The 27,048-nt window shown below is 38.4% G+C and overlaps 1 protein-coding gene across 1 annotated transcript in view; it reads left to right on the top strand.

Annotated features, from left to right (window-relative positions):
* Positions 1-27,048, top strand: part of ANO2 (anoctamin 2) — a 204,411-nt gene that overhangs the window by 3,684 nt on the left and 173,679 nt on the right. The window contains exons 2-3 of the mRNA XM_048046752.2: positions 3,652-3,836; positions 6,760-7,143. Of these exons, the coding sequence (XP_047902709.2) occupies positions 3,652-3,836; positions 6,760-7,143 (569 nt within the window). The remainder of the gene's footprint in view (positions 1-3,651; positions 3,837-6,759; positions 7,144-27,048) is intronic.

Below are 27,048 nucleotides of genomic sequence, written 5' to 3' on the forward strand. Positions count from 1 at the left end.
GACCAAGGCTCATTTAATTAGCATGCATTCCCTTGTGACTCTTGAACTGAGAAATTATACAATAGGGAGTATTTGAAGAGACAAGGGGTGGCACCTTAAAAAAAAAGAAAGCCATAGTGCGATGAAAATACTTGCATACTTTTACAGGTGTGATTAGCTGTATTGAAATCAGTCTCTTTTGATGTTCATGTTCAGAACTGGGAAGCCATTAGTTCAGTGGGGACCTAAAGAACACATCTATAACCATGTTATATCTTCTTATTTATACATACATTCTTTGAAATCACATTTAAGTCAAGCTATCTACAAAGAGTAAATGAAACCAATTCATTTTCATATTTCACTGGAGGGTGGAAGTTTTAACAAGCTCACCAAACAATGCTGCTAAATTGCAGATATTTTGAACAACCTTGCACAGGATTTCGTGTGAGTTACAAGTACACTTCTCACTGTGGTGTCCCAGAAATGTAGGTATTTCTGATACTTTACTGGAAAGAGAGGAAGATAAACAAAAGCAGACCAGTGTCTGTGCCCTGAGTGGCCAAACCTTTTACAGTGTATTCTGCAGAGGTTGTGCCTATGATAATCTGACCATTTGGACCACTCAGATCAGATAATTGGCTGTTACTCAAGATTAATACAGATCTCCTAATTAGGTTAGCTCCTTATTGCATATTTCACAAGCAGTGTGGTCCTTTAAGACATTCTCCTTAGTTCTTCCACTTTTGGTGGTGTGCGTGTCTTAAACTCTGTTGAGAAGGTACTGTGTCCTTGTAAGCCATTTGCAACTGGAAGAAGCTTGACTAAAGGGAAGGTTCCCATGCCATTTTTCTAAAATAAGTGTAGTTCTTGAACACTTGTTTTCCAGGTGGAATTCACTCCACCACTGTTCTCTGGGGTGTAGCTTTGGTGTGTGTTTGTGTGTGTACATACACATCTCAAAGATATGCATCTGTTTTTGTACAAATATATATATGTATATATACAGACGTGCACATGTGCGCACACAGATTGTTTCTATCAATACTAATTCCTCTAGAATATTTACAGAATGAGAACATGTAAGGCCAGATGTCATAAAGGCTTGCAGGGTAGAAGGTCAGGAAGCATCTGAAGCACAAGCCTCCGAGGAGCTGCGGTACTATCGGCAAGTATTGTCAAATGTGGAATTTGTTCAGAGAAAAACGTTTTGATTCAGACAGTTTGATTTGGGAAGATGAAAAACTTTTGGGTGAATAGGAGTCTTCCAGATTCTGACATAGAAACTGCATTTCCATCGAAAAACTTATTCTGACTGGACATCACTGATGGCTTCACCTGCTTACTAATGTTAACCTCAGGTTTGTGACACAGTTTGTGAAGGTTGGGAAGCATAATGGAAATGAAATCAATTTATTATAAATGGACTGCACATTTTTTTCCCAGGCTCAACTAAAAGGACTAGGAAGAAAAAAACTATTTAATTGACTGTATAAAAGTCTTGTGAGATATCCCAGGCTTAGACTGAAAATACTGGAGAAATACCATGTTTACCCTCTGGGAATGAAAGCTTCACTTATTAATTATTTGCCTTGGAGTTTCCCTTGTGGCATCATTATGTGCTTCATTAAAATAAAAAAAGTGTGAGTCTCCTTGACAGATCAGAAAAGGAAAACTGGTGAGTCAACCATTGCATGGTTCAAGGACCCTAATTTGTTATTGATAGGAATCATAAGAATAATCATAATTTTAGGGGCCACTCCCTCCCCCCTCAAGCATTTCATTTTTTAAAATAATTCTGGCTCCTCTTTTTGCACATAATTGCAGGTAAGTAGATTCAGACTGTGTAGAGGGCATAGAAGATTAGCAGTAGAACATAATGTTTGCCTTTGACTCTTAAAAAATGGAAGGGATTCAATAATTAAGAGGAAAATATGACTTCCAGACATGTTTTAGCAATTTTTCCCTCTCCACCCCAAATGAGAGAGAGACACAAAGTTCTGTTTTCACAATCAATAAGAATGGATCCTTTTAGATTTTCCTTGAATTGTTTGAAGAAGATGATCACTGCACAACTCTGTAGGTTTCCTGCATATTCATCTCTTCAATTCTTTCTTTTATGAGACGCAATTCAAGATACTTCTGCCACCAGTTAGATGGCTCAGCACTGTGGAAGAAACATTCTTCAGCCACATGAACATTGAGTGAGAGAGTTATTCCTGCCTTCCTCTTGCCCTTTCTCCATCACCATGAGGGAAATCATATTGTCTTAACACAGTGCAGCAGATCTCAAAGGGCAGTTCCTCCCTTACTGGAAAGTAGCTATACTAGGCTGTTGAAACTACTTTTTTTTTTTTTTTTTTTTTTTTCCCCTTAGGCAGAAGTCAGAAGTGGGGGAAAAGAACTGCAGCATTGCTAGGATTGCCTACTAAGGCAAGAAGAGATATCATGGATGTAGTGTCTCCCTGGATATGTGGGAGCCAATGAATATTCCAATTATTTCTTCTTCCTGGGGAAGACAGAAGTACTTACTGGTGAAGCATGGTGTTTTATCTTTTCAGGGGTAGTGGGGCTAATTCTGTGGGCAGATGGGTCTCCTCCACCTGGATCTTCTCTCTGGTAGAAAACACTAATGCTTGAAAGAAAAAGCCACAGTTTCTGAACCGAATAAGCATCTCAAAGAAACTATGGGTAAAAATCAATCAATTCCATTTACAGTTATGGCACCACTAGAGGGAGAAAGAGTATGAAACATCTGTACGTTACACAAGTTTCTGTAACCATTACTTTTTATCATCATTCTTTCCCTGTGTCACTGCTTCTATTGACTGTGCATTTCTTACTCATGACCAAACATTCTTCTTTTACTCTATTGTTGTAGTACACTGCTGTACAACAGATATAGCTTATTGATGGCAGTGGTAGTGAATACAACATGGCATGTAAAAACCTGTCCCAGTTATGCTGCCCTGTGCCCATGAAATTTGCCAATAAAAGAGATGGGAAACACATCTAAAACTAGATGTCTTAAGTCTCAGGACATTAGTCCCTGAAAGTAAAACATTTAGGGACAAACTTCAATGTACTTCATGACAATTTCACACCATTGTTTGTCCAAAATTTAAGACTTCTGAAGAGAGAATGGCTGCTAGCCAGAAGTTTCTATCTATACCTGATTGCACTTAATTTTGCTCACATTACACCAGAACCGAAATACTCCACTTCAGGCCTAGTTGTAAATTGTAAGCAAACTTGACTCACTTCAGTTGCAGTGATTTGGCTCCCATCTGGCATGAATACAGCACCCAGAGAACCCCAGTACAGTCACTTGAAACACACAGTTTGCTCATGTTCAGGCGGGAGGTCCTTGACTAGTTGCAAAGCACAGATTTTCCAGCTTCTAATCTTGTGGCTAAAGTGCAGGAGTACAAATCCTGTTGAACAACCAAGATAGTGCTGAGATAAGTGCAATGTTGTATGTGAAGTTCCCACTTCTCCAGCAGTTCACATAAGTACCTGCTACTCCTCTTCAGTTGCGTGCACCTCTCTCCGTTTACTTAAGTTCAACACCTGAAGTCAAATGGTGTCCATTAATTCATTTTCTTTATTCCCTTAGGAAACTACCTGCCCCAAAACCTTCTTAATGTAACACTATTTATCTCGTATTCTCAGACTTTCCTCTAGCTTCCTCACACCCAAGTCTGAGCAGACAGAAGGCAGCAACATCATCAAGAGACTCTTTTTCAGCATGCAACAGCAAATACCTCACTGTTCCTCAAAACCATCCTTCGTTGCACAGCTGCAGTATTAATGGATCTTTTGAAGCACCTAACCATATGGAGTCCTACAGCAGTTCTGTAAGTAGGATTTTATGTTCATTGACATACCTCTAATACCTTTGAGATGAGGAAGAGGCTTGGAGCAGGATGAGCAGAATATGATGCATTTCTCCTCTGTGTTAGGCAAATCCAAGCTGCACTGAGAAAAATGACTGCAAGTAAACAGATACTACAGCCTTAGATAGTTCAGTAGGTTCTCTTAGTGTACAACAAGCAGTAATTGTTCTAGTGGTATCACCAAGCTTTATTTAATAATTTACTTGAGTCAAAATCTTCTGGAGCAGGAATAGATAGGTTGATATTACCTTGGTGCAGGAAAAGATCTGCAGGTTGATGACTAAACTGTCTATCTTTTTTCAAACCATAGGTCAACACATACCTAGGAGTTAATTTGAGCTGTACTGGAAGATGAAAGCTTAGGGAGGCTGCAGTCTTCAGAGCATGGCTGTTAGGGGAGAGACCTCTTGCAATACGTTTGTAGTGATGTATTTGCTATTAGAGGAATAGAATAAAACTGTCATGAAATGCCAATCCTACCTTCAGATATTCTCATTGCTTGGTGTACTGGCTGCTTGTCTTGGAAACATCAAGAAGCAATGAGTCTGGGATTGAAAATAGTAATTTAGATCACTGATTCTGACTTCTACAAGGGCTGTGAGAGAGAAGGAGAGAAAGATCTTGATAATTCTTTCAGTGATGTTTTGCAAATTGCAGTTTACTTAATTTGTGTTTCTCTCTGATAAGGCCTTCATGTGCCAGAAGGTGATATGGTGAATAAAGTATTGCAAATTTAGCGTCATAAAATGCTCTCACAGAATTTTGTGGGAATTTTGACATTCTCTGTTCAATAGAAACCCATAATAATGGGGATGGCACTTTGCTTCCAATAGTGGCTGGGAAGGAATAAGCAAGAGTCTACAAGACAGGGAGAGTGGAGCTGCTGTATCTCCTCCTCATTTTATTTTGTGTAACTCCAGCAACATCTAGTGTTGCTATGGTGATCTCTCAGGTGGCAGGGTTGTGGTAGCTGGCTACACACAGGTAATAAACAGGAAAACCTCTTAGAGGCTTTTCATGTTCCCAACCTTCTTGTTCCCTCTTCTGCATTTGTTTGAGCATCTTATTTCTGCCCACACTTGCCAGTAAGAGAGGAGAGGATGTTTGGAGTTCATCTTCTCTAGAGTCAGCTAATGTATTGTGTTGTGCCAGCAACCAGGCAGTGGTGACATCATTACTTCTGCGCTGTATTGTGTGAAACTCTCTGGAAGGGAGACTAGGAATCTGGAACAGGATTTTCTTCACTGTGGCAGAGATGGATCGTGAAGGTTTGCATGGACTGCCTGTGAGTACTATATGAAAATGGACCTAACTAGGAAATGGGGAATTGCAATAAAGTGCTATCTCTCGAGCAATTTTATATTCTGCTAGAATCTATTGTTGAGTGTAAGTTTAGATGTGCCTAAAGGGACTATACATATGCTATACACATAATGTCTGTGATATGTGTAATGTGTGGAACAGATTATGTGATGATAATTTCATGAAATAAAGAAGGATGGAGTATGCATACAAAAATGATTTATTAAAGTCACCATATCCTTATGGCGACTGAAAGCTACTTTGTGGGAAACTGAGATGTGAAGAGAAGCAATGAAAAACAAGAATTTGGGAGATGTTGGGGTATTTAACAATATGCACATATGTCTAAAGCCTTCAAGTATTCATGTTACATTAACAAATGACAAAATTGCCTTACAGTTCGCTTGGTTAACCTTGAATTCAGGACTACTGGTGCATGTAATAGAAGGTGAGGTAGGGAGAGAAAGAAACCTTTAGCTGGTACCTGTCAAGATTTTGCTTGTATAGCCACCTATGGGATCCATAAATAACTGGAATTAAATTAGGGGTTCATTGATTTGAGTCAGGGTGACCATATTTATTTGCTTGAATGTATTTCCACATTTTTGAAGTTCTGGTGTCACTTTAATGAATGACACAGTAGAGAGTTCTGTGGAGGCTTTTAAGATACAACATTGAGCTAGAAAGGGTGCTTTTTAACAATTTTGTATTCAACACAGATTCTGCAGAATTTCTGTCCCCAGTAGGGTGGGGTGGAGGTGTTAGAATGGAAGCAGTTTCATGCCAAAAGGTTTTGGATAGTGGAGATGAGGTGGCAGAGATGGTCCACAGTAGTAGCTGAGTAGAACACAGGCAATTTTAATGATTATGGTTGTTGATTTCCTTCTGCAGTGTCACAGCAGAAGGAAATATGTAAAGTATATAAAGAAATATGTAAAGAATATGTTCAGTCACATATTCTTCTCATAATAGATGAAAACACATATCAACTGTTAGCCATCCATAGTGTTTATCCTCTCTAATCCCCAGTATTTGCCAAATCATCTCTGTCCAGCCCTGCCGTCTTGCCCTCATACTACTTTGAGGAACTTTTTCTTGTTCTAGTTGGAACCAGTCTCTTTTTACTCCTGCACACAGTCACCTGCTTCCCTTTCCTGACCATCTTTGCTCCACAGCTCATTCTTTTTTACGTCCCAAACTGTAATGTGATCCTTGTTCCCAATTCCCATCCCATTTTAAAATGCTGATGTGGTATCCTATATAGTCTGTTTACACATAAACCAAAAGACAGCATTGGCATGCACATCCATACCCACGTGTCGGATAGGTAGCTATCCCATGGTGCTGTATAAGGTCACTGTCTTTAGACACTCTCATTTGTTTACAGTCAGAAGAGCGCAGTGTGATTTAATCTGATCTGCAGAGTACAAGTTTATAGGTCATATGCATCCCCATTTAATCTCCAATTTTTGCTCTGCTCATCTAATGCTTTAAAGTGCTTGTGTAAATTCAGACCCTAGGCCTGGCTTCTCCTTGGACTTTAGGGTTTTCGATTCATAACACTCATGTGTTTCCCTTTCAGATTATAAACAATTACCTGGATGGGACCCAAAGAGGGGCTGTGGACTCTGTGAGTGGCATGCACTTCAGGGGCAGCAAGAGAAAGGTCGACTATGTTTTAGCCTATCACTACCGCAAACGCCTTGCCCAGCACCAGCAAGGGACCAGCCCACCAGAGCCAATGAACAGAGCAGACTCCATGGCTGTTTTTTCAAATGGAGAGACCAGGAAGGGTCACCTCGAGCTGCAGCCAGACAGTGGCCAGCACATCCCACAGGAGCCGCTGGGGGCTCAGGTGATTGAGCTTGGCCCACTGGACGCCCTGGAGGAAGAGAAGCGGCTGCAGAGGGAGGAGTATGAACACAACCTGGTGGCAGCAGGGCTAGAGATTGAGAAAGATGCTGAGGTAAGAGTGGGCAAGCTGTGCCTCCTGCACAACATTGGGTACCTGGTGGGGCTAATGGATGTCTTGTTGCAGGAGATGACTACGCAGGGGATGTAAGCATGGGCAGGCCATGGTGGTGGGGCAGGAGACAGGCTGTGGCCCTGCGGCAGAGCCTAGCCTGCCTTTACTCCTGTCCTGGTTTACATGTTATGTGTAGGACATCCTTGATGTATTTTATGGCCAGTTTAAGGAGCCTATCCTGAATATACCCTGTTACTATCACAGTAGTTGATACTATCAGAGTAGTTCAGAGCTGAACGTCCCTTGATCAAATGCTGCTGCTGCAACTTCGAATTCTAAATCTTCAGAAGTAAATTATATGAGTTGCTTTATACATGCCTAAAATACGGAGTGAGGCCAAGAAGAAGATGGAGAGGATTGCTTAGTTCTTTTTGTGTGAAAAATACTTAGTTGTTTAATGTGTTGTTGAGTAGAAATTTTGATCTTACTTCAGTGGAAAACATATTTCCTTATCTAAATGTCCTTATGGCTTGCAGTAAACACATTTTTCTTGAAATTTCAAGAAAAAAATCAATAATTCAATAAATAAATAAATTCAATCAATAAATAATTTCAATATTGTTAAAATGAAGAAAGGCTATCTTAAGTAATTTCTTGGAATACAAAGTGTTGTCAGGACATTTCATATTTCATTTCCAGTCTGAATCCTAACTTCTTTCCGGCTATGCATAAGTTTTGTGTCATTTTCTTCATTCCATGTATAAAACGAACAGCTTTTACTTTGCAACAGGAGAACCTCCCAGGCTTTACTGTGCTTATTCTCACCATATGTGTGTGATATTGGAAAGTGCTATAATCATATCTGCTGCAAGTTTTGGCTAAATTACTTGACTGTCACTATACAAAGAGTCTGCAGCCCCTTGGTGAACTGAGCATGGGACTTCTAAATCCCTTGTTGATGCATTGAGCTCTGTGCTATCCCTTCGACCGTCTTTTTGAAAACCATAGATATTTCTATCTGTTGAAGGAAAGTCCCTGCTGGGTTCTAGCTTTAGGTGCTTTACATTGTTTTTGACAATTTAGGGCTTCTTTTTAGAGATGTTGAGCACTGATAGGTCATATTGCTTTCAGTGCAACCAGTAAACACTTCCAAAATGTGGACCAAAACACAGGTTGCATCTGAAAATTTGAGACTAGCTGACTTAGCATAGCAAGAGCACATTAAATCACTGGCAGGAATAGAAAGGAATAGAAAGGCCTTTTGACTCTTAATGTTTTCCTTGTTCTGTTTGCTGAGTTGCAGGTGGCTGTGGGTTGTATTTCACTGTATAGCCAGGCTGAGCCATCCTTGCACTGAATGGAAAAAAAGTGATCTCAGATCCTGATTCTTTTGTACTAAGCGCTGGTGTTCAGGTTCAATACTGCTAACACATGACTATCTTACTGCAATATTTTTTATAACCAGATTGCATAAACGCCACGACAACAGCTGTTTTTGGAGACTTCTTTCAGTTCTAAATTTCATCAGAACCTAACAACTCTAGCAGGAGCTTTGGATTTGATTATTTGACCCTTATCTTACCCAACGTTCAGTTGGATTCAAATTCTGGTTTGAATCCCTTCCAGGTGATGATGTGTACTCTTAAATAACACAAAAGTAATAAATGATGTCATGAAGATCTGATCGAGAAGAATCTTTTTTTTTGTCACAGTTTTCTTTCTGAAGAGAAAAAGCTTTTTGTAAATGAACTGGAAAGTTCTAAGGAAATTATTTGTTGAGCATTTTTTTCATGGGTAAAAAATTATTAATTTTGAAAATTACAAAAAATGCGATTCCTTCACTTTTCTATCCCTGTATGTGTACGTATGTAGCCCACACACACATACAGACACAAAATCTGTCTAATCAAAAGGGGAAGCTTTTTCCCTCTGGGATCTCTGGAGAATCTAGAAGGGACTATGAATGATCCTTTTTAGTTTGCTGCCCAAGGTATATGGCTTTTAGTTCTTTTTCTGTGTTAGTATCAGCTTTTACATGAAGTAACAGTAATAGAAAGAGATGTGGCAAAAAGGGAATCTGCTCTATATATGACCTCCAATGATCATCTCTGCACTGTCCTTTCTAGGTGACCTATAGTATCTCTACAGAAGAAAAAAAAAAATCTTTTATAGGGCCTGTGCAGATCTGGTTCTTGTTAACCCCACTGCTTGAACAGAAGAATAAAATGGATCAGACTATTGTCCTTTTTTACTGATACTGTGGAAATCATGAAGGATATATTTAATGAGCAATATTCAGTTTATTCTGATTTAACAGATGCAGAATTTAATGATTTAGCATTTAATGACTTCAAATGGCTTCTGATCTTCTTGTGGTTGGAACAGAGCTTAATCTTTGTCTTTGAATAGCCCTACTTTGTGAAGACTAATAGATCAATTAACCTAAAGGAACTAAACACGACATGTTTTGCATTGGGTTAGTCAAACTACTAACCTCAAAGGAGATTCTTCCAGCTTTTATAGGCTAAAAGTATTTAGATGTCAGAAAGTACATCTCTAGGAACACAGGATAGCATCACAACAATCTAAAAGACTATTTCTAAAAGTATCCTGTTGAAAAACTGGGAATTTCCAGGATGACATGTTTGTGAATATGTGATGGTTTTGTTTTTATATGCTGAATAACTACAGACTGATACTTATCTCATTTGTATTGTCAGTTTGTTGGGTAAAAGAATAGAGGCAAGCACATGAATGAAGATGTATAATTTACATGTGGAGAGGGAAGTATTAATCTTTTTTTTACATTATGTGAAAATAGGCAGGATTATAGCCTGTCTCCATATCCACCCAGTTATTATTAAATCAATTAAGCAATTTGTGTCTAGTTTTCAACTTTATTCTAATTTTACTGTCAATTATTATTGTTGTTTTCTCCAAAGAGAGGTTTTCTTCTGCTTCTTAATATAGCCTTTATTGTTGTTGTTGTTGTTTGTTTTAAACTGAATTAATATTTTGCATGTACAAGGCAAAGTGCACAGTGAAGGCAATTGGCACATAATTGTGTTACATCTTCTCTCCATCTAATGTGACATTGTGTACACATAATGATGGGCTGCAGTAATGAGATGTGTCAACCTTCTCACCATCCTCCATATTAAAGTCATACCTGATTCATAGCCTCTGTTTATGTGATGTAACAGATACTGCCACCATTAACTTTCAGTCTTTGTGTGTTGTCAGAAACCACAAGTGGCAGATCCAGTCCAAGGAACTCTTTGGTTGATAATCTTATCTTCAAACGAAAATGTTTGAGTCATCCAGGGTAGCCTGTTCCCAGAAAAACAGTTGAGTTAGCATAATTTAGGACTATGTGGAATTGATATTTGGTGGAAAGAATAGAACAGAAGAGGAAATTTGCTATTCATAAGATCATAGAATCATAGAACAATTTGGGTTGGAAGGGACCTTAAAGATCATCTAATTCCAATCCCCCTGCCATGGGCAGGGACACCTTCCACCAGACCAGCTTGCCCAAATCCCCAGCCAGCCTGGCCTTGAACACTTCCAGGGATGGGGACATCCACAACTTCTCTGGGCAACCTATTTCAGTGACTCACCACACTCATAGAAAATAATTCCTTCCCAATATCTAATCTAAATCTACCTATTTTTAGTTTAAAGCCATTTCTTCTTGTCCTTTCACACCAGTCCCTGACAAAGAGTCCCTCCCCAGTTTTCCTGTAGGGCCCCCTTTAGGTACTGGAAGGCGCAATGAGGTCTCCCCAGAGCCTTCTTTTCTTCAGGCTGAACAACACCAACTCCTTCAGCCTGTCTTCACAGGAGAGGTGCTCCAGCCCCTTTGTGGCCCTCCTGTGGACTTGTTCTAATAGGTCCATATCCTTGTTGAGCTAGGGGTCCCAGAGCTGAATGCAGTGCTGTAGGTGTAGTCTCACAAGAGCAGAGTAGAGGGGGAAAATCACCTCCCTTGCCCTGCTGACCACTTTTCTTTTGATGCAGCTCAGGATACAGCTGGTTTTCTGAGCTGCAAGCATACATTGATGGCTCATGTTAACCTTCTTGTCTTCCAGCGACCCCAGGTCCTTCTCATCAGGTCTGCTTTCTATCCGTTCTCCAACCAGCCTGTATTTGTGCTTGGGATTGCCTTGGCCCAGATGCAGGACCTTGTACTTGGCCTTGTTAAACCTCATGATATTCGTGCAGGCCCACCTCTCAAGCCTATCCAGGTCCCTCTGGATGTCATCGCTTCCCTCCAGCAAGTCAACCACATGACACAGCTAGGTGTCATTGGCAAACTTGCTGTGGGTGCACTCGATCCCACTATCCACATCACCAGCAATAGTATTAAACAACGCTGGTCCCCATACCAACTCCTGAGAAACACCACTAGTCACTGATCTCCACTTGGGCATTGAGCCATTGACCACAACTCTATGAGTGTGACCATCCAACCAATTCCTTATCCACTGAGTGGTCCACTCATCAAATACATGTCTCTCCAATTTAGAGACAAAGATATCATGCAGGACAGTGTCAAATGTTTTGCACAAATCCAGGTAGATGATGTCAGTTGCTCTTCCCCTGTCTCTCAGTGCTGTAATCCCATCATAGAAGGCCATCAGATTTGTCATGCACGATTTGCCCTTAGTGAAGCCATGTTGGCTCTCACCAATCACCTCCTTATTTTCCATGTGCCTTAGCATATTTTCCAGGAGAATCTGCTCCATGATCTTGCTGGTCACAGACATGAGACTGATTGGCCTGTAGTTCCCTGGGTCTTCCTGTTTTCCCTTAATAGAAATGGGAGTTATGCTTCTCCTTTTCCAGCCAGTGGGAACTTCACTGGACTGCCACACCTTCTCAAATATAATGGGCAGTGGCAAAAGAACTTCATTTGCCATTTTCCTCAGGACCTTTGGATGAATTTATCGGGTCCCATGGACTTGTGCACCTTTAGGTTCTTCAGCAGGTCTTGAACCTGATCTTCTCTTCCAGTGGACAGTTCATCATTGTCCTAGTCCCTGGCTTTGATATCTGGGGCCCAGGGTGTGTGGCTGGAGCTATTGCCAGAGAAGACTGAGGCAATAAATAAATAAATCAGATCTGCTGCAGAAGTATAGCAGCAAAGAACTACTGTTTTACGTAATTTGCTGTGAGTAAAAATAATGTTTGTATCTGTGACAGGTCTGTTTGATAGTACAAATTTAAATAAAAAGTCTCATGTTAACTTCCTGCGTGGGTCTGTAGAATTAACTAGCTTGTATTTCACAACATTACATTAGTGTCTAAGATAGACCCCACTAATAGATATCCTGTAAACACTTAACGCTAATCTGCATAGCATTTGCAGGATTTGCTTCCTCTCCTTCAAAGGTAAAATACAGTTAAAAGTACAGTAAAATTCTTTTTCCAAGATGTTTGTGCCAGATTCCAAATTCTTTGACATATTTTGTAAACTGCAGACGAAGGTCAGCAGGTCACATTTACCCATGTGAGTTAGCTGTCACAGACATGAGAGTCATCTCCAAATAAACTCGATTTAACACCCAGTGACACAGATCAAAATCTGCATTAGGTACACAAAGAATAGCGTAAAGATAGGGCCACCTTAAGAGTACCCCCAAATATTGGGGCATAATAAATTGCAGCACTATTATTTTTTCTTTTGTTCAGGTGAAGTTTTTTTTTCTTTTTTTTTTTTTTTTCCCTTTAATAAAACTATAAAAACATGCCTTGGAATATTAAGTAGAAAAATCCAATCATGATCATCATCATGAGTAGTGCTCTTGTTAACAGCACCACCTAAGTGGATACACTGAGAACCAGCACTGGTGTAGTGCAGCCAGCATCATTTAACGAGACATCCTCGTTTTGAACTATGGTACTTCAAAAATTCAAGTTAGATGAGCTTCTTGAAGGGTAATTTACACTTGGTTTTAAAATTGTCATCATTTTCTTGTTAAAAGATATTTTCATCTCATAAATGTTATTTAGAAAAGTACTTTTCATTTCCAGTGTGTTCAAAAATGATCCACTTTGTCAGAATGCCAAGGTACATCTCTGGCATCTTCTCATTCTTCTCCTATTATGCTTTTACCATACATAATTCTGATTGAATACAGTATATGTTGCATTTGCAGTCATTAAGGCAGAAGTACTACTCAAATTTAAATGAACTACTGATACTCCACAGTAGGTGAAAAAGAATAATAACTTTCCAAAGGAAGGAAAGAAAAAGAAAAAAGAGAAAGAAAGAAGAAAAAGAATTAAATGAAAAAAAAAAAAAAAAGAGAAATTATGCACCAAAATTGTCTGCAATGGAATTTATTGCCCTTCCAGAGAATCAAAGTGGAATATTTGGGGGTGCTCTTAAGGTGGCCCTATCCTTATGCTATTTGTGTAATTAATGCGAATAAATAAATAAACCTAAATAAATAAATAAATAAAGCATAAATAAACTTTATTCATAAAGGTATTGCTTAATTTAGTTGTAATTAAGAAAATGTTCTCTCTTTCCAAAATCTGTCAATATGATTTGCAGATAATCCCAAGAAAAGTATTTGATGCTCATAGCACATGTGAGAAATCTTTCAGGTATCTAATATGAATGTTATAGCTGTCTCAAAAATTGTACATTCATCTAAAGTACTGAGGACAGCTACATAGTAGCTTACATTAATTTATAAGAGAATAGAGAAATTTGATGAATCAAGGATGTTTATCTGTGTTAATGAACACTTCCTGAAGCTAATGAGATGGCATGCAGAGTAACATAGCATTGGTAGCAGACAGTGATCCTCTGTACTCTAGGTCTTTGGGCTTTGTATTTACCCTCTCTCCATCTCTCTCAGTACAGCACTCTGAACAAGGGAATGGCAATGTTTCTTTGGAGGCCTATTCATGTACGCATTATATAAATATTTGATGGCTATTTTTCAACTTCTCTAGTTACAGAAGCATTAATTAGCTAAAACATGTTCAGCTCCTGTATATTACTTATATGGGGCTGAAATGTAACACACAACTATTATAAAATTAAAGTTGAACAGGCAAGGTTTGCAGTGACAGTGAAGTGGACATGATGAAAATATCAGCAAGATGATTAACTATTTAAGGGGAAATTTTATCTCAACTTTAGAGAGGATTTTGGAGTAGCCTCATGGGAATGGAGTGTGGTCCAAGAAGTATTAAAATAATGGTTGGTGATAACAGCTGGTTAGGTAGAATGCTGTCATGTCATGTAGAATGCCGTGCTGTCAAAGCTGAGAAGTTTGCATTATGAGTCCTGTTTTTTAATGATCGTGTAGTGAATAAAAAGACAGACTAATGGGCAGATAGACTCACTTTGTGTATTCTAATTAATATCCAGACACTTAATGCTCAGCTATTAGTAATGTACCTTAGTCAAAATTGTTTCCAAGGCATTTACAGAAAATTGAGGGGATGCATAAAAATGGGTTTATACATTATCAAATATTTTTATGGAGCTCTTGGGCCAGCAGTGATAAATCTTGTCAATCATCTGCAGGTTCAGAAATGGAGGTGTTAATATTTAGAATTTCAGATGATTGTAGATTTGGGGTGTACAATTTGATGATATTTACAGTGGGATCTGGACAAGAAGCAACCCTACTTTACACATATTTATTTCTATAGAATACTATTTCTACCAGACTTGTCTGGTTGAAATGACAATAGACTCCAGAAGTTGTATTCCCTCTTCACTAAGTGTCCTGTGTTGCGCTCTGTCACCTGCTGGAGGAGCTGCTTCCGTTCCTACAAACTGCTAGATAGAGAAGCCACAGAAAGGACTCGTGTATCTCTGTTAGGACACAGCAGGTAGAAAACATGACACTTGTAGGAAAGGGGACAAAAAGTAACAAAAACAGCTGCTTGGCTTGTTCACAGGTTGATCCATGAAAACATTTTTTAATTGTCAATAGTTTGTGTCAGTTTGTGGCAGAAATTTTAATCTGTAAATTAAATCCAGGGAGACAACTGGAAGAGAAGTACAGGAAGCCTTGAGGGATACTACATTGCACTGATGACGCTGCAGTAACTAGAGAGCTTGCGGAAGAGATTTGGAGGCTGAAGTAGTGATAGTTTCTGTATGCTATTTAGACCAGTGCAGATTGAATAGCAATTTCCCAAAAAGAAAGTAGCAAAATATGAGATAGCTTGGGGATTTGGGTCCTTGGATTTGTTGCTTTTCTGACCTCTTGAAGGACAGAATGCTGCTGTTGATTGGGATGAGGAAGCAGCTTCCACAGTTGGATGAGGACACCCGTAACTGCAATACCTGCTGCCCAATGTATCTCAGCACGTTCTTTGGCAGAAGAAGAAATCCTGAATTTTGGAGATTCAGTAGTAGGGAAAATGGGACTTCCTCTACTTTGCTGTCCTCAGGCAACTGCTTACACTGTCTGTAGTAACAAACAGCCCTACAAAATTTCTGGTACCAAGTGAGCGATCACTTCTGCATGCTTGCTGATTGACTACCTGCCATATGATTCTTATTATTTGGAGGCATTTCTTCTTAGTCCCGTTTTCATACTTCAAGTGAAGGAGACCAGGGAGGTCTTACGCAACTCCTTTGCATGGGTGAGAGACACAGAATTTACATGGGACTGGATACAGCACTGTAGGGAAGTTTTGATATGTTGTTATTATAAATATATACATTAATGTTTTTATAAAATACCAAAGATAAGAAGGAGACTTATTGTTCTTCCCTCTTTTTTTTTTTTTTTTTTTTTTTTGGCCCATATTAAAAGATTAAAGGGCAGTCTATGTCTGAAAATTCTGTGTCTCAGAGAGCAAAACAGAGAACAGGAACAAGAACAGCAAGAAGGAATAAATTTATTTTGCTTATTTTATTGTTAAAAAAAATAGGGAATAGGGTATGTTCTTGAGTTTCTCTATGGAAGCTGAGAATTGGGCTCGTCTTCCAGGGAACAGAGACTACATTCTCCTCCAGAGCAAAGTAAACCACAGCAGAGTTGCCATGACTCCATGACTTCTCACAGCACTGCAAGAGATCAGTTTCAAGTGAAATAGTAAATGCTTTCTTAGAAAGTGGATCTTCTGATCTCTGCTACTTCTGTTTTGGCCTGTGATGTAGCTGGCTATGGAAATGCCTTAATTTTCCAAAGTTTCTGGATACATAGTAAGCATCAGCCCAGAGTTTTTTTTTTTTTTTTTTTTTTTTTTTTTTTCTCAACTCAAAAACCAGAGCAAAACCCAGTCTGTTTTTATGGCAGTGACAAGCTATACTCTTGAATGGTTTAGCTAGGGTTTGGGGAGAAAAGAGGTTAGAAATGAAAACTGGAATGTCACAGAGGGAAAGTAAAAAAATCTGCAAGAATATGAAAAGAAAAACCTAAAACAAACAAATATAAACCCTCAACCAACCAACTAGCCAACCAGCCAGCCAAAGGCATAGTAGCACTTGTGAAAAGGAAGTGCCATAAAGCAGTATTCACTATCTTCACCCGTCTTGGAGCTGGGAATGGATTGCAGCAGAGAAAATGCTGGGAGGCATCTTAATGTTGAAATGAGTCTTTGAAGAAAGGTAGATAGGTCTTACAGGAAAACAAGCAAACAAACAAACAAAAAAAGCCACAGTTGTGTGGGTGTGGAGCGAGGGGATGGAATTCACTATCCTAAAGCAGATCCAGGGAAAAATAATATAAAAAATGAGTCAGGCTTGAGGGATTTTTAAAAAAAAATCTGTTTTGGACTCTCTTAAGTCTTTTTGCTTTACTGATGACTCTAATGACTGTGTCATTCTGCCCAAATGTAAGCTATTAAAAGGTCTGATACTCATGACATTATGACTAGACAGGTGAACTTATTTCCCAAGGAAGAGAGCCACTATAGGGAAGGAATTATTCCCTTCCAGATGCACAACTAGACCTTTTTATGGTGTGTATGTTTTGAAGTGCCTCCCTTTCATATATAATATATCACTTAAAAAGGAAAACTGGGTATATTTCAAGCTGTTAAGCCTAAAGAAGAAAAATCATTTTCACTTTCAGAAAGAGGAGAAACCACTTGTACCCAGTGGCAAGGATTGCTTTGTACCAGAAAAGAAAACATGGGTATTTGAGTTCATTCTGTGTTGTACTAAAATAAACAAGCCTAATTCCTCAGTGTCACATTGTTTAACGGTGTTGCAAAGCGACTTTTTTGTCAAGCTTCTATGCAGCTGAAACCAAAGTGACTGCTGTGTCAAGACAGAGGAGTACAATGGAACTAAAATCAATTCTTAGAAAGCAGAATGTCCCCTTCAACATGAACAGTTTCTGAAATCTTTCCTAGAACTAGGTTTTAGGTAGGTGCTGAGCTCCATGTACTCAAATGTAGCTTGTGTGGATGAGCACAGACTTAGTGGAGGGAAACTCTCAAAGAGACAAAAATTACTTAACTACACAAATTGTTGTGAGACAACAAGAATCTGAAGCAATATGTGTATATATATATAATACATGTGTGGTATATACATAAACATATATAGTACAGAATATATAGTATTAAATATAGATTATTTAATATAATAATATAGTATACAGTATATATAGTAATATATTGTAATTATATTATATTCATCTCACATTTTACATGATACAATAATTCTTAGAACAAATTATTTAAAAATTCTTAAAAATCAAAACATCTCCTTTCTTTCTATAATATGTAATATATTGTATATAAAATGTAACTTCTAAAACGCATATTACAATATATGAAAATACAGTATCTAAAATATAATAGTATATACATAATACATCATAAAATGCATATATTATGTGTTTTGAATATTTATATATATTATATAATAGCATAGATAATGTATGCTATAATAAATTATACTCTTTATATATTTTATGTATTTGAATAAAGATATAAAAATAATGTATATTTTTATATATAGACAGAAATAAGTATACTTTTATATTTTATATAAAATATATCACAGAATCACAGAATGGTTGAGGTTGGAAGGGACCTCCAAAGATCATCGAGTCCATCTTCCCTGTTCAAGCAGGGTCACCTAGAGCATGTTACACAGGATTGCATCCAGGCAGGTTTTGAATATCTGCAAAGAAGGAGACTCCACAAGTTTATTTTTATATAAATATACTTTAAAAAATAGTTTCAAGAGATTGCCTTTTCAGTCTGCTAGGAGCTGCACTTATGTTTTTTTGTTTTTAAATACAAAGAGAAAAAAATCAAAATGTTGTCATAATTCATAACTGCCATGATGGCATCTACGTGGTTATAATGTTATGAGTTCAGACAGTTGCTCACAGTTCCTCCCTTGCCTCTACAATGACCCAACAGGTCTATGCAGATGAAAGGCCCCTGTGTTTCTCTAAGAACCAAGGTCACTTCTCTTTCTCCAGAATAGTCTGGGCTCCAGTGGTGTGCACTGTTGCAGAAACTGTCCCTCAGAGGGATTTGGCATAATAATCATTTAACATACCCCAGATGAGGACTTTTGGAAAGGAAAAGACCTTCAACTACAGGTTAACCAGTCTGAGATTCTGTGTATAAACTACGGTTTTGCTAATGCTTATGTTCTTAAAAAAGGGAACTGTGATACATAAGCCATATATAATGTTAAAATTACATTGCTTGCAGCTAGGAGTTACTTTGCCATTAATTGTGAATTCTTATAAATCTTAGAACAAGAGAGATTGTTCAAAAATGTGTCACATATTTGTTTCTGTTTTTCCAACTTGGGAATTACTTTTCCATAAATCAACCAACTAGGAATAAAATTTTAGCAGGATAGTATGAGGCAGCACAATACCCATTAAAGTTAATCGAGTTAGACTTTTAAATCTAAAAAAAAGATTTTCTATGCTTTTTAAAGCATGGAAAATTTACCCTTCAGGGGTGAATTCTCTTCTTGATACACATGGATGATGACTCTGTGAACACTAGTGAGTCTCCCTTAAATATATGTGCTCATAGTGATTGGCCAAACAAAGTTATGTAAGAGCTAGATGCAGATTTCTGTGCAGTTATTCCAGGTTAGCATTGATGTAACAGTGATCGTAGCACCTGAAACAAAACAGTTAGACGAAAGTCTTTGTTTTGAAGGGGTGTATGGATCTTATTATTTTTTTTTTTATGGAGGTTCATTTTATTTTATTTTTAATTTTATTTATTTTTATTTTTATTTTTATTTTTATTTTTATTTTTATTTTTATTTTTATATATATATATATGAAAATGGTGGGTATGCTTGCTTTAGAGCTATACGCGAGCTCTCTCATCTAGGAAGTAATTCACTAGTGAATGCTTTCTTCTTCCTTCAATTCCTTGGTCTCTGTAATCATTTTAGATCATTACTGAACTCACTAGAATGATTGAGACCTATTCTTTGTGTACATTGCAATTTCATAAGAAGTCTAGTGGAAAAGCAATGGAACAAAGGGTATTTGACAGAGAATGAGCTCCTGGTAGTTAGGTAAAAATGAAGCTATGAAGACTAATATTCCTTCGTATCTTTGGAAAGAGCAGCCTTTCTAGGGAGAACATAAAGACACCACCAAGGAGTATTCTCCTGAAAATGTGGAGGTGGCCATTACTTTCTATAGGTTAGTGCTGACACTGAGCACACTAGAAGAATATCATCATTTTTCTCCTCCAGAGGAGCACGGTAAACAATATATCAACAATATATCTTGTTCTAAGATTTATAAGAATCTCAGAAATACAGAGTAAATTCAAAGTGTTGCAAATGCTTAAGCTCCAAGCTGGCACTTCACAAGTGCTAGTTCTAACAACAGTTATTTTCTTCTAGTCCCTTTCAAATGGGAAAAAGCATATCGCTGCCCCATATCCCACCCCTATTCTGAGGAGATTTCTCCAGATCACTTAAAGTCCAGACTCTGCTCCCATTGGTACTGTCCATAAGATGTGAAGGACTACTGATCTTTCATAATTCTAGTGCAGGTTCTAAAGGACATCTTTAGCGTGGTTTTTTTTTTGTTTTGTTTTGTTTTTGTTTTTTTTTTTTTTGGATTTGTGTGTGATTCTTTATATCACTTTCTTGCCTTTCTCATCTCCCATTATCCTTACTCACTTGCAAGTGGTATTCCCCTGATGGCTGTTTTGAAAACTGTTGGCATTCATGCTCTTTTTTCAGCCCTTATATTCCATACATTTCTCAGACTTTTAATAATCATTCTTTGCCTGTTTCTTAACATTGGAATGGGTTGAGCTGCCACAGAACCCTTTTAGGAAGTCAGGACAAAGTAATATCCTAAGGATCATGTCCCTCTTGAAGGTCATTGGGAGGCTACTGCATTACTTAATTGTCCACACTCTGCATAGTGGGAACTAGGAAAATTTATATGATAGTCTTTGTTGTGAAGACATAATTTCAGGCTTTTGCAGGACAGGTCAATATACACTGGCAAGCCTACTTGGTTGTCACTGGTCTCTGTGAGTTCACTGGATAATGTTTACTCTGTATGTCCAACAGCACTGCTCAACTTTCACAGGTCAATGCATGCTAACTGCTTCACCTCAACAGTACTTGATCTGCTCATATATTTCTGGCCTCTGTGTATTTGTTCCTGTGTCTTCACATCAGTCTTCCATAGGACCACTTGCCTATTCACCACAGGTCACTGCCTTGTGCAGGATTTTCCATTTTTGCTCACGTATCATCAGCTGCCATTTCACATTCATATCTTATACCTGTATCAATCCTGCCATTCCTCAGTATCACTACATATCTTTCATTGGTCTATATGAAGGCAGTCCTTCATCCTTTCCTCCTGTTCATCAGTTATGATCAGCCACACACCTATGTGAAGACCTAATGTCCAAAGCATCTGCTGATCCATGTACCTGAGAACTTTTTATGTCATGACATCTTGCTTATCTCTGAAGACTTCTGTACAAAGTTTTGTGTCTCCCTTACTCTCTCTTGTTTTAAAATAATGTTGTCCTTAAGAAATGGCTCACCCATTCCCCAAAGTTGGCAAAGCTCAGTTTCAGTTGGATAGCAAATTCTGCTCATTAGAGGACTTCGGTTACTTTTAAACTGATCTGTTGCACAAGGCATCCAAGAGCACCATGGTAACGGTGTAAGTCACAGCTTGCACCACAAGGGACTCCAGTTTGTTTTTCACCTGTGAGCCACAGTTCACAAGTGACTCTTTTGGAAAGTATTTGTCCGTTTAAAGGTGTTGTGTCACATCTGGACACAACTGATAAATGTCTTCACAGAAAAGTTAGCACAAAGAATATTTTTAAATGTTCCATGGACCAACTTTGTAATTTGTTGCTAATTTCCACATAATGGAAATTCATAATGCTCGAGTACAGTCATCAGACTCACTCCCTGGTAGGACAGACACGGTTTATCAGGAAAGCTGCTGGATTATTACAGAGTTACAGAGAATTACAGAGAGTTAATCTTAGTATTACAAATTAGCTTTAGTTTATAATAAAGTAACCCTCCTGATATCACTATGGATATTTAATAGTAATGTACTGTGCTTTGTATAATTAATTATCAATTTTCAGCATTTCATAAAAGGTGTAATTATAATGTAAATCCAATTTTGTTACTGTTGTAGTTTTTTAAGTACGACAAAAGACTAATAAGTAGGTCTAAAATGTATTTCTTCACCTTCATGTGTCAGTGATAATTAAGAAAGAAAATAATTGGCATACAATTACCAACCACTTCAGTACAATTAATCACAATAAGAAGTGTAGCCAAGGAACTATCCATCAAAAAATGTAAGCCAAATCCATGAAATGAGGCAATAGGCATCTTGCCATTACCTGGATCCTTGAAAACATAGGAAGGTGGAATGAATGCAAGGCAGAGAAGGCCATTTCCTCAATACAACTCTATTGTAGAGTTTGCATTGAAGTGCTATTTCAAGTAGAAACAGGGCAGGTAGATACATACTGACTAATACTTTCTATATTTAAGATGGGTGCTCATATAGTCAGTATAAAGGGTTAGACAGCCTTGGAGAACGAAGCTTCTCCTGGAGCTGCCTGTTGAGTGCAGTCACCTTGTAGGAAGGAATGACAGGGACTTGAGAGTTATCTCCTGTATGTGAACCATTCCTGGAATTTCTGTCCTTTTTGTGCCCAAAAGTGCATGTTGTAGCAGTCATTCCTACCAAGTGAATGGCTTGTGGGGACATGAAGACCGGCTGCTAGACTGAAAAGCCAGCAGGATTCATACCTATGTCTTTTTTCCCATGTCACAATCTAAAACTGCTGTCAAATATCAGGCTTTTAAAAGGAGTATAACTTAAAGTAAATATTACTCACATGTTGCTAATTACACTAGGATGGGGAAAGCATTTTAACATAACATAATAGATACTTTGGGTCTGAAGGTATTGGTGGGGACTAGACCTCCTGTCCTTGCCCTCCCTGGCAAATTGGACTCATTAAAGTTCTGGTTACCAGTTTCATTTCCTTGTGGTTGAAATGTATTCTTCAAAAGGACAGAAAAGTAGAGGTGTAAGTAGAGGCCAGAGAAGTAAGTGATGCTGACTCTTTTCACTGGCAAATGGATTTTCAAGCACATCAGTGCAATAATGTGAAGGGAAATGAGAATGCCAAATGGAAAGTCATCACTTAGCAGCATGCCTGTATTAATATTTATTGTTAATTCTCACAAGTGAAAGCTCTCTGTGCAGGTGTGCTTTTCACATCTTCTGTTTTTCATGATATTTTTCTTTTGCCTGCACACATCCTCTGCAATTCTTCAGCTTTTTTTCCTGCTCAACAAATTTCTGTTTTAATTCTTGCCTGCAACAACTCTACTAGTTATAGACTGTTATTTATGAACTATATAACTCCAGTTATTAATCAAAAATCAAATACAAAATATATAATACAAATATATAGTTATTAAATACTTCTTGCCAATCTGTTTTGTTCAGTTGATGACAAAAGATGCACTACTTCTGTAAATTTACTATTACTGTTTTTGGAACAAGCTGAGCTTGAAAATTATGTTGTGATCAGACATTGAGGTATGCCTGTTCACTACAGGCAGGCACAGTGTTCTAGAATGAGATTTAAATGGAAATTGTATTTATGTTTCAACAGAAGTATTTGGGAATTCATGCCAATTCAGTGACTAATTTGAAGAAGAAAAAAAATGTTTTCGAAAAACAAACTGTTTGCTTTATCCTTTTTTTTTTTTAATACTGCATTTGATTTATTTCAAAATGCTGATTTAAGAGGAGATTTGCCTAAATGTTTTTCAAAAACAGCTACTTAATTTAAAAGATGAAATAATAATGATAACAATAAATTGGACAATGAATTTGAGTCAAACAAAAGCTGATCTTTTCAATTTTGCAAGCATCCTGATGGCACAGGGTGGGCTGGTCTGTTACGGTTTATGTGAGTCTGTCCTGTTCTTTTCTGCCTTCAGCAATGTGCCTTGCACGTTCCTCTATCTTGCAGTGCTGCCGGGAGTTTCTCACTCACAGTACTGAACCAGCTGAAAATGTATAATTCTTTAAAACCAGGAGGATTTAGTTTTTTGGGAGCTTATCTGGCTAAAGAAACTCACTATCCAGTTACACAAATGTGACTATGGGCGAGAAGGTTTGAATGCTTAGGCACTCTCCCTGGATGGTCAAAGTTTGAGCAGGGGACTCAAATTTAGGTGTATATATATACATGTGTATATGTATAGAAATGTGTGTATGCATAACATACGTGTGTGTACATGTATACTAATGTGTGAAGTTAACGTGAATTAAGGCACTTAGACTTTTAGTATTACATAAACTATTGTAAATATGTGTGTTTGTACTTTTGGTCAAAAGGAAGCATTTCAATTACTTTTTTTTTTTTTTTCCTGTAAACCATCTCTATAAATATTTGAAAACAGCTAACACATGTTGCAAATATTTATTTAACACTCTTTGAAATGAAATTTAAGATAGTTCTAAAATCGTAATATCTGACCGGTATTAGGAGGTCATTTCGTGTATGTGTGAATATTCCAGTTAAAACCTCTTCAGCCGAAACATCTGTTCAGTTATCTGTGATGAATGTGTGAATTTTCTGGCAAAAGCCCTGCTCAATATTTTTAATAGTCAATACCAAACTTAAAATTATATTTTTAATGTTGTAACATCATGTGCAAAAGTTATGTAACGAGATCTGGGTCTGTATGGTTACTGCTATTTATACTACTGTTGCGGTGTACAGCAGATGAGAATCCAGTGTTTTCTGAGTAAACACAGAACAAAAAGATGTATCCTCGTTTACCAATATTATCATTTGAGAGTAACGAAGTAGAACAGAGTAGCAGTGGGATAAATTGCAGTGCGAGTACAAAGAAATGGTGGCATATGCTATACTCTCAAACTTGTGTAAATGAAATCTGAGTCTGACCAAAGAACATAGCTGAAGATATTACAATACATTTAAATTACCCTTGACCACAAATACAAAATTTGTGTAATGTAATGCTAATAAGGATATGTAGTAATGGAATGCAAATTAGTATATTGTTTCTACAGTAAGCCAAAATATACAATTAATTTATTGACATGTCTGGTCATTTCTTATTGCTTGCCAATTATAGCTCAAATTTTATTTATTTATTTATTTATTTATTTATTTGGGGGGGGGAGGGGGAGAGCAGTTTGTTTTTTTTTGCTCACAGTTTTTCAGAACAACTCTGAGTCTCCGGTCTTGGAATATTCTCCCTACTGTATGCCAAGAGCAAAAAACATCTTGTGCTCAGTATTAAAAAAAATAGGTTTCGTGGTGCCCCCCCCGCAAATATACATCAGTTTTGCTCGAGTCAGATGTGCTTACTGAAGACTGCCAAAAAGGATATATGTATATATAAAAGTTCAATTTTTGTTCTCAGTACTGTTATAACTTTTCTGATAAACTTGGATTCAGTGACATCACTTGATGTGTGATCACCTCTAAACTGTTCTTGAATGTTAATATTTACCCAGGGATGCCAGATGTGAGGACAGTGAATACTGTAGCAAATTCTCTGTTATGAGATCATGTCCTGAGCATCTTTCTCAAGCTCACTGAAGGTTCTCACCAGCACACCTTACTGAGAAACTTGAAATTTGATGTAACCATATTTTTTTTTTTTTTTTGCTAGAGGAAGTAATTCCTGTATGTTCAGTTTGTGAATGCTCTTAAAGTACCCACTCAAAGTACCCCCTTAAGATGCAAACTTTAGTGTGTGAATCTATCAGGGCTTTAAAAATGATGGTTAGATTATGTAGCCCCCAATAACACAGTATAAAGAGATACAGTATAAAGAGATTTATTTATGTTTCATTGGTTTCAGAATGCTTAGCATTCATGAATAGCTATCCTGATGTATAGAAGCAAATACATGTAAGAGTAGAATCATAGAATCATAGAATATCCTGAGTTGGAAGGGACCCTTAAGGATCATCAAGTCCAACTCTTGATACCGCACAGGTCTACCCAAAAGTTCAGACCATGTGACTAAGTGCACAGTCCAATCTCTTCTTAAATTCAGACAGGCTCGGTGCAGTGACCACTTCCCTGGGGAGCCTGTTCCAGTGTGCAACCACCCTCTCTGTGAAGAACCCCCTCCTGATGTCGAGCCTAAATTTCCCCTGCCTCAGCTTAACCCCGTTCCCGCGGGTCCTGTCACTGGTGTTAATGGAGAAAAGGTCTCCTGCCTCTCGACACCCCCTTACGAGGAAGTTGTAGACTGTGATGAGGTCTCCCCTCAGCCTCCTCTTCTCCAGGCTGAACAGGCCCAGTGACCTCAGCTGTTCCTCGTACGTCTTCCCCTCCAGGCCTTTCACCATCTTCGTAGCCCTCCTCTGTACACTCTCCAACAGTTTCATGTCCTTTTTATACTGTGGTGCCCAGAACTGCACACAGTACTCGAGGTGAGGCCGCACCAGCGCAGAGTAGAGCGGGACAATCACCTCCCTTGACCTACTAGCGATGCCGTGCTTGATGCACCCCAGGACACGGTTGGCCCTCCTGGCCGCCAGGGCACACTGCTGGCTCATATTCAACTTGCTGTCAACCACGACCCCCAGATCCCTCTCTTCTAGGCTGCACTCTAGCGTCTCATCGCCCAGTCTGTACGTGCAGCCAGGGTTTCCCCGTCCCAGGTGCAGGACCCGGCACTTGCTCTTATTGAACTTCATGCGGTTGGTGATCGCCCAGCTCTCCAACCTATCCAGATCCCTCTGCAAGGCCTTTCCACCCTCATTCGAGTCCACAACTCCTCCAAGTTTGGTGTCATCAGCAAACTTGCTCAAAATACCTTCTATTCCTACATCCAGATCGTTTATAAAAATATTGAAAAGTACCGGCCCTAAAATGGAGCCTTGAGGGACCCCATTGGTGACCGCCCACCAGCCTGACGCAGCCCCATTTACCATAACCCTTTGGGCCCTGCCCGTTAGCCAATTGCTCACCCATCGTATGATGTTTTTATTTAGCTGTATGGTGGACATTTTGTCCAGTAGGATCCTATGGGAAACCGTGTCAAAAGCCTTGCTGAAGTCCAAAAAAATCACATCAGCTGGTTTCCCTTGGTCCATCATACGGGTGATCTTATCATAAAAGGAAATCAGGTTAGTTAGGCAGGACCTGCCCTTCACAAACCCATGCTGGCTGGGACCAATGACTGCTTTGTCCCCCAGGTGAGCCTCAATAAGTTCGAGAACCATCTTCTCCATGATTTTACCAGGCACTGACGTGAGACTGACAGGCCTGTAATTGCTAGGGTCTTCTTTCTGACCCTTCTTGTAAATCGGCACAACATTTGCCAGCTTCCAGTCTACCGGGACCTCTCCAAATTCCCAGGATCGTTGAAAAATAATTGAGAGAGGTTCCGCG

Source organism: Anser cygnoides, chromosome 1, assembly GCF_040182565.1.
Source record: "Anser cygnoides isolate HZ-2024a breed goose chromosome 1, Taihu_goose_T2T_genome, whole genome shotgun sequence".
Classification (NCBI taxonomy): domain Eukaryota; kingdom Metazoa; phylum Chordata; class Aves; order Anseriformes; family Anatidae; genus Anser; species Anser cygnoides.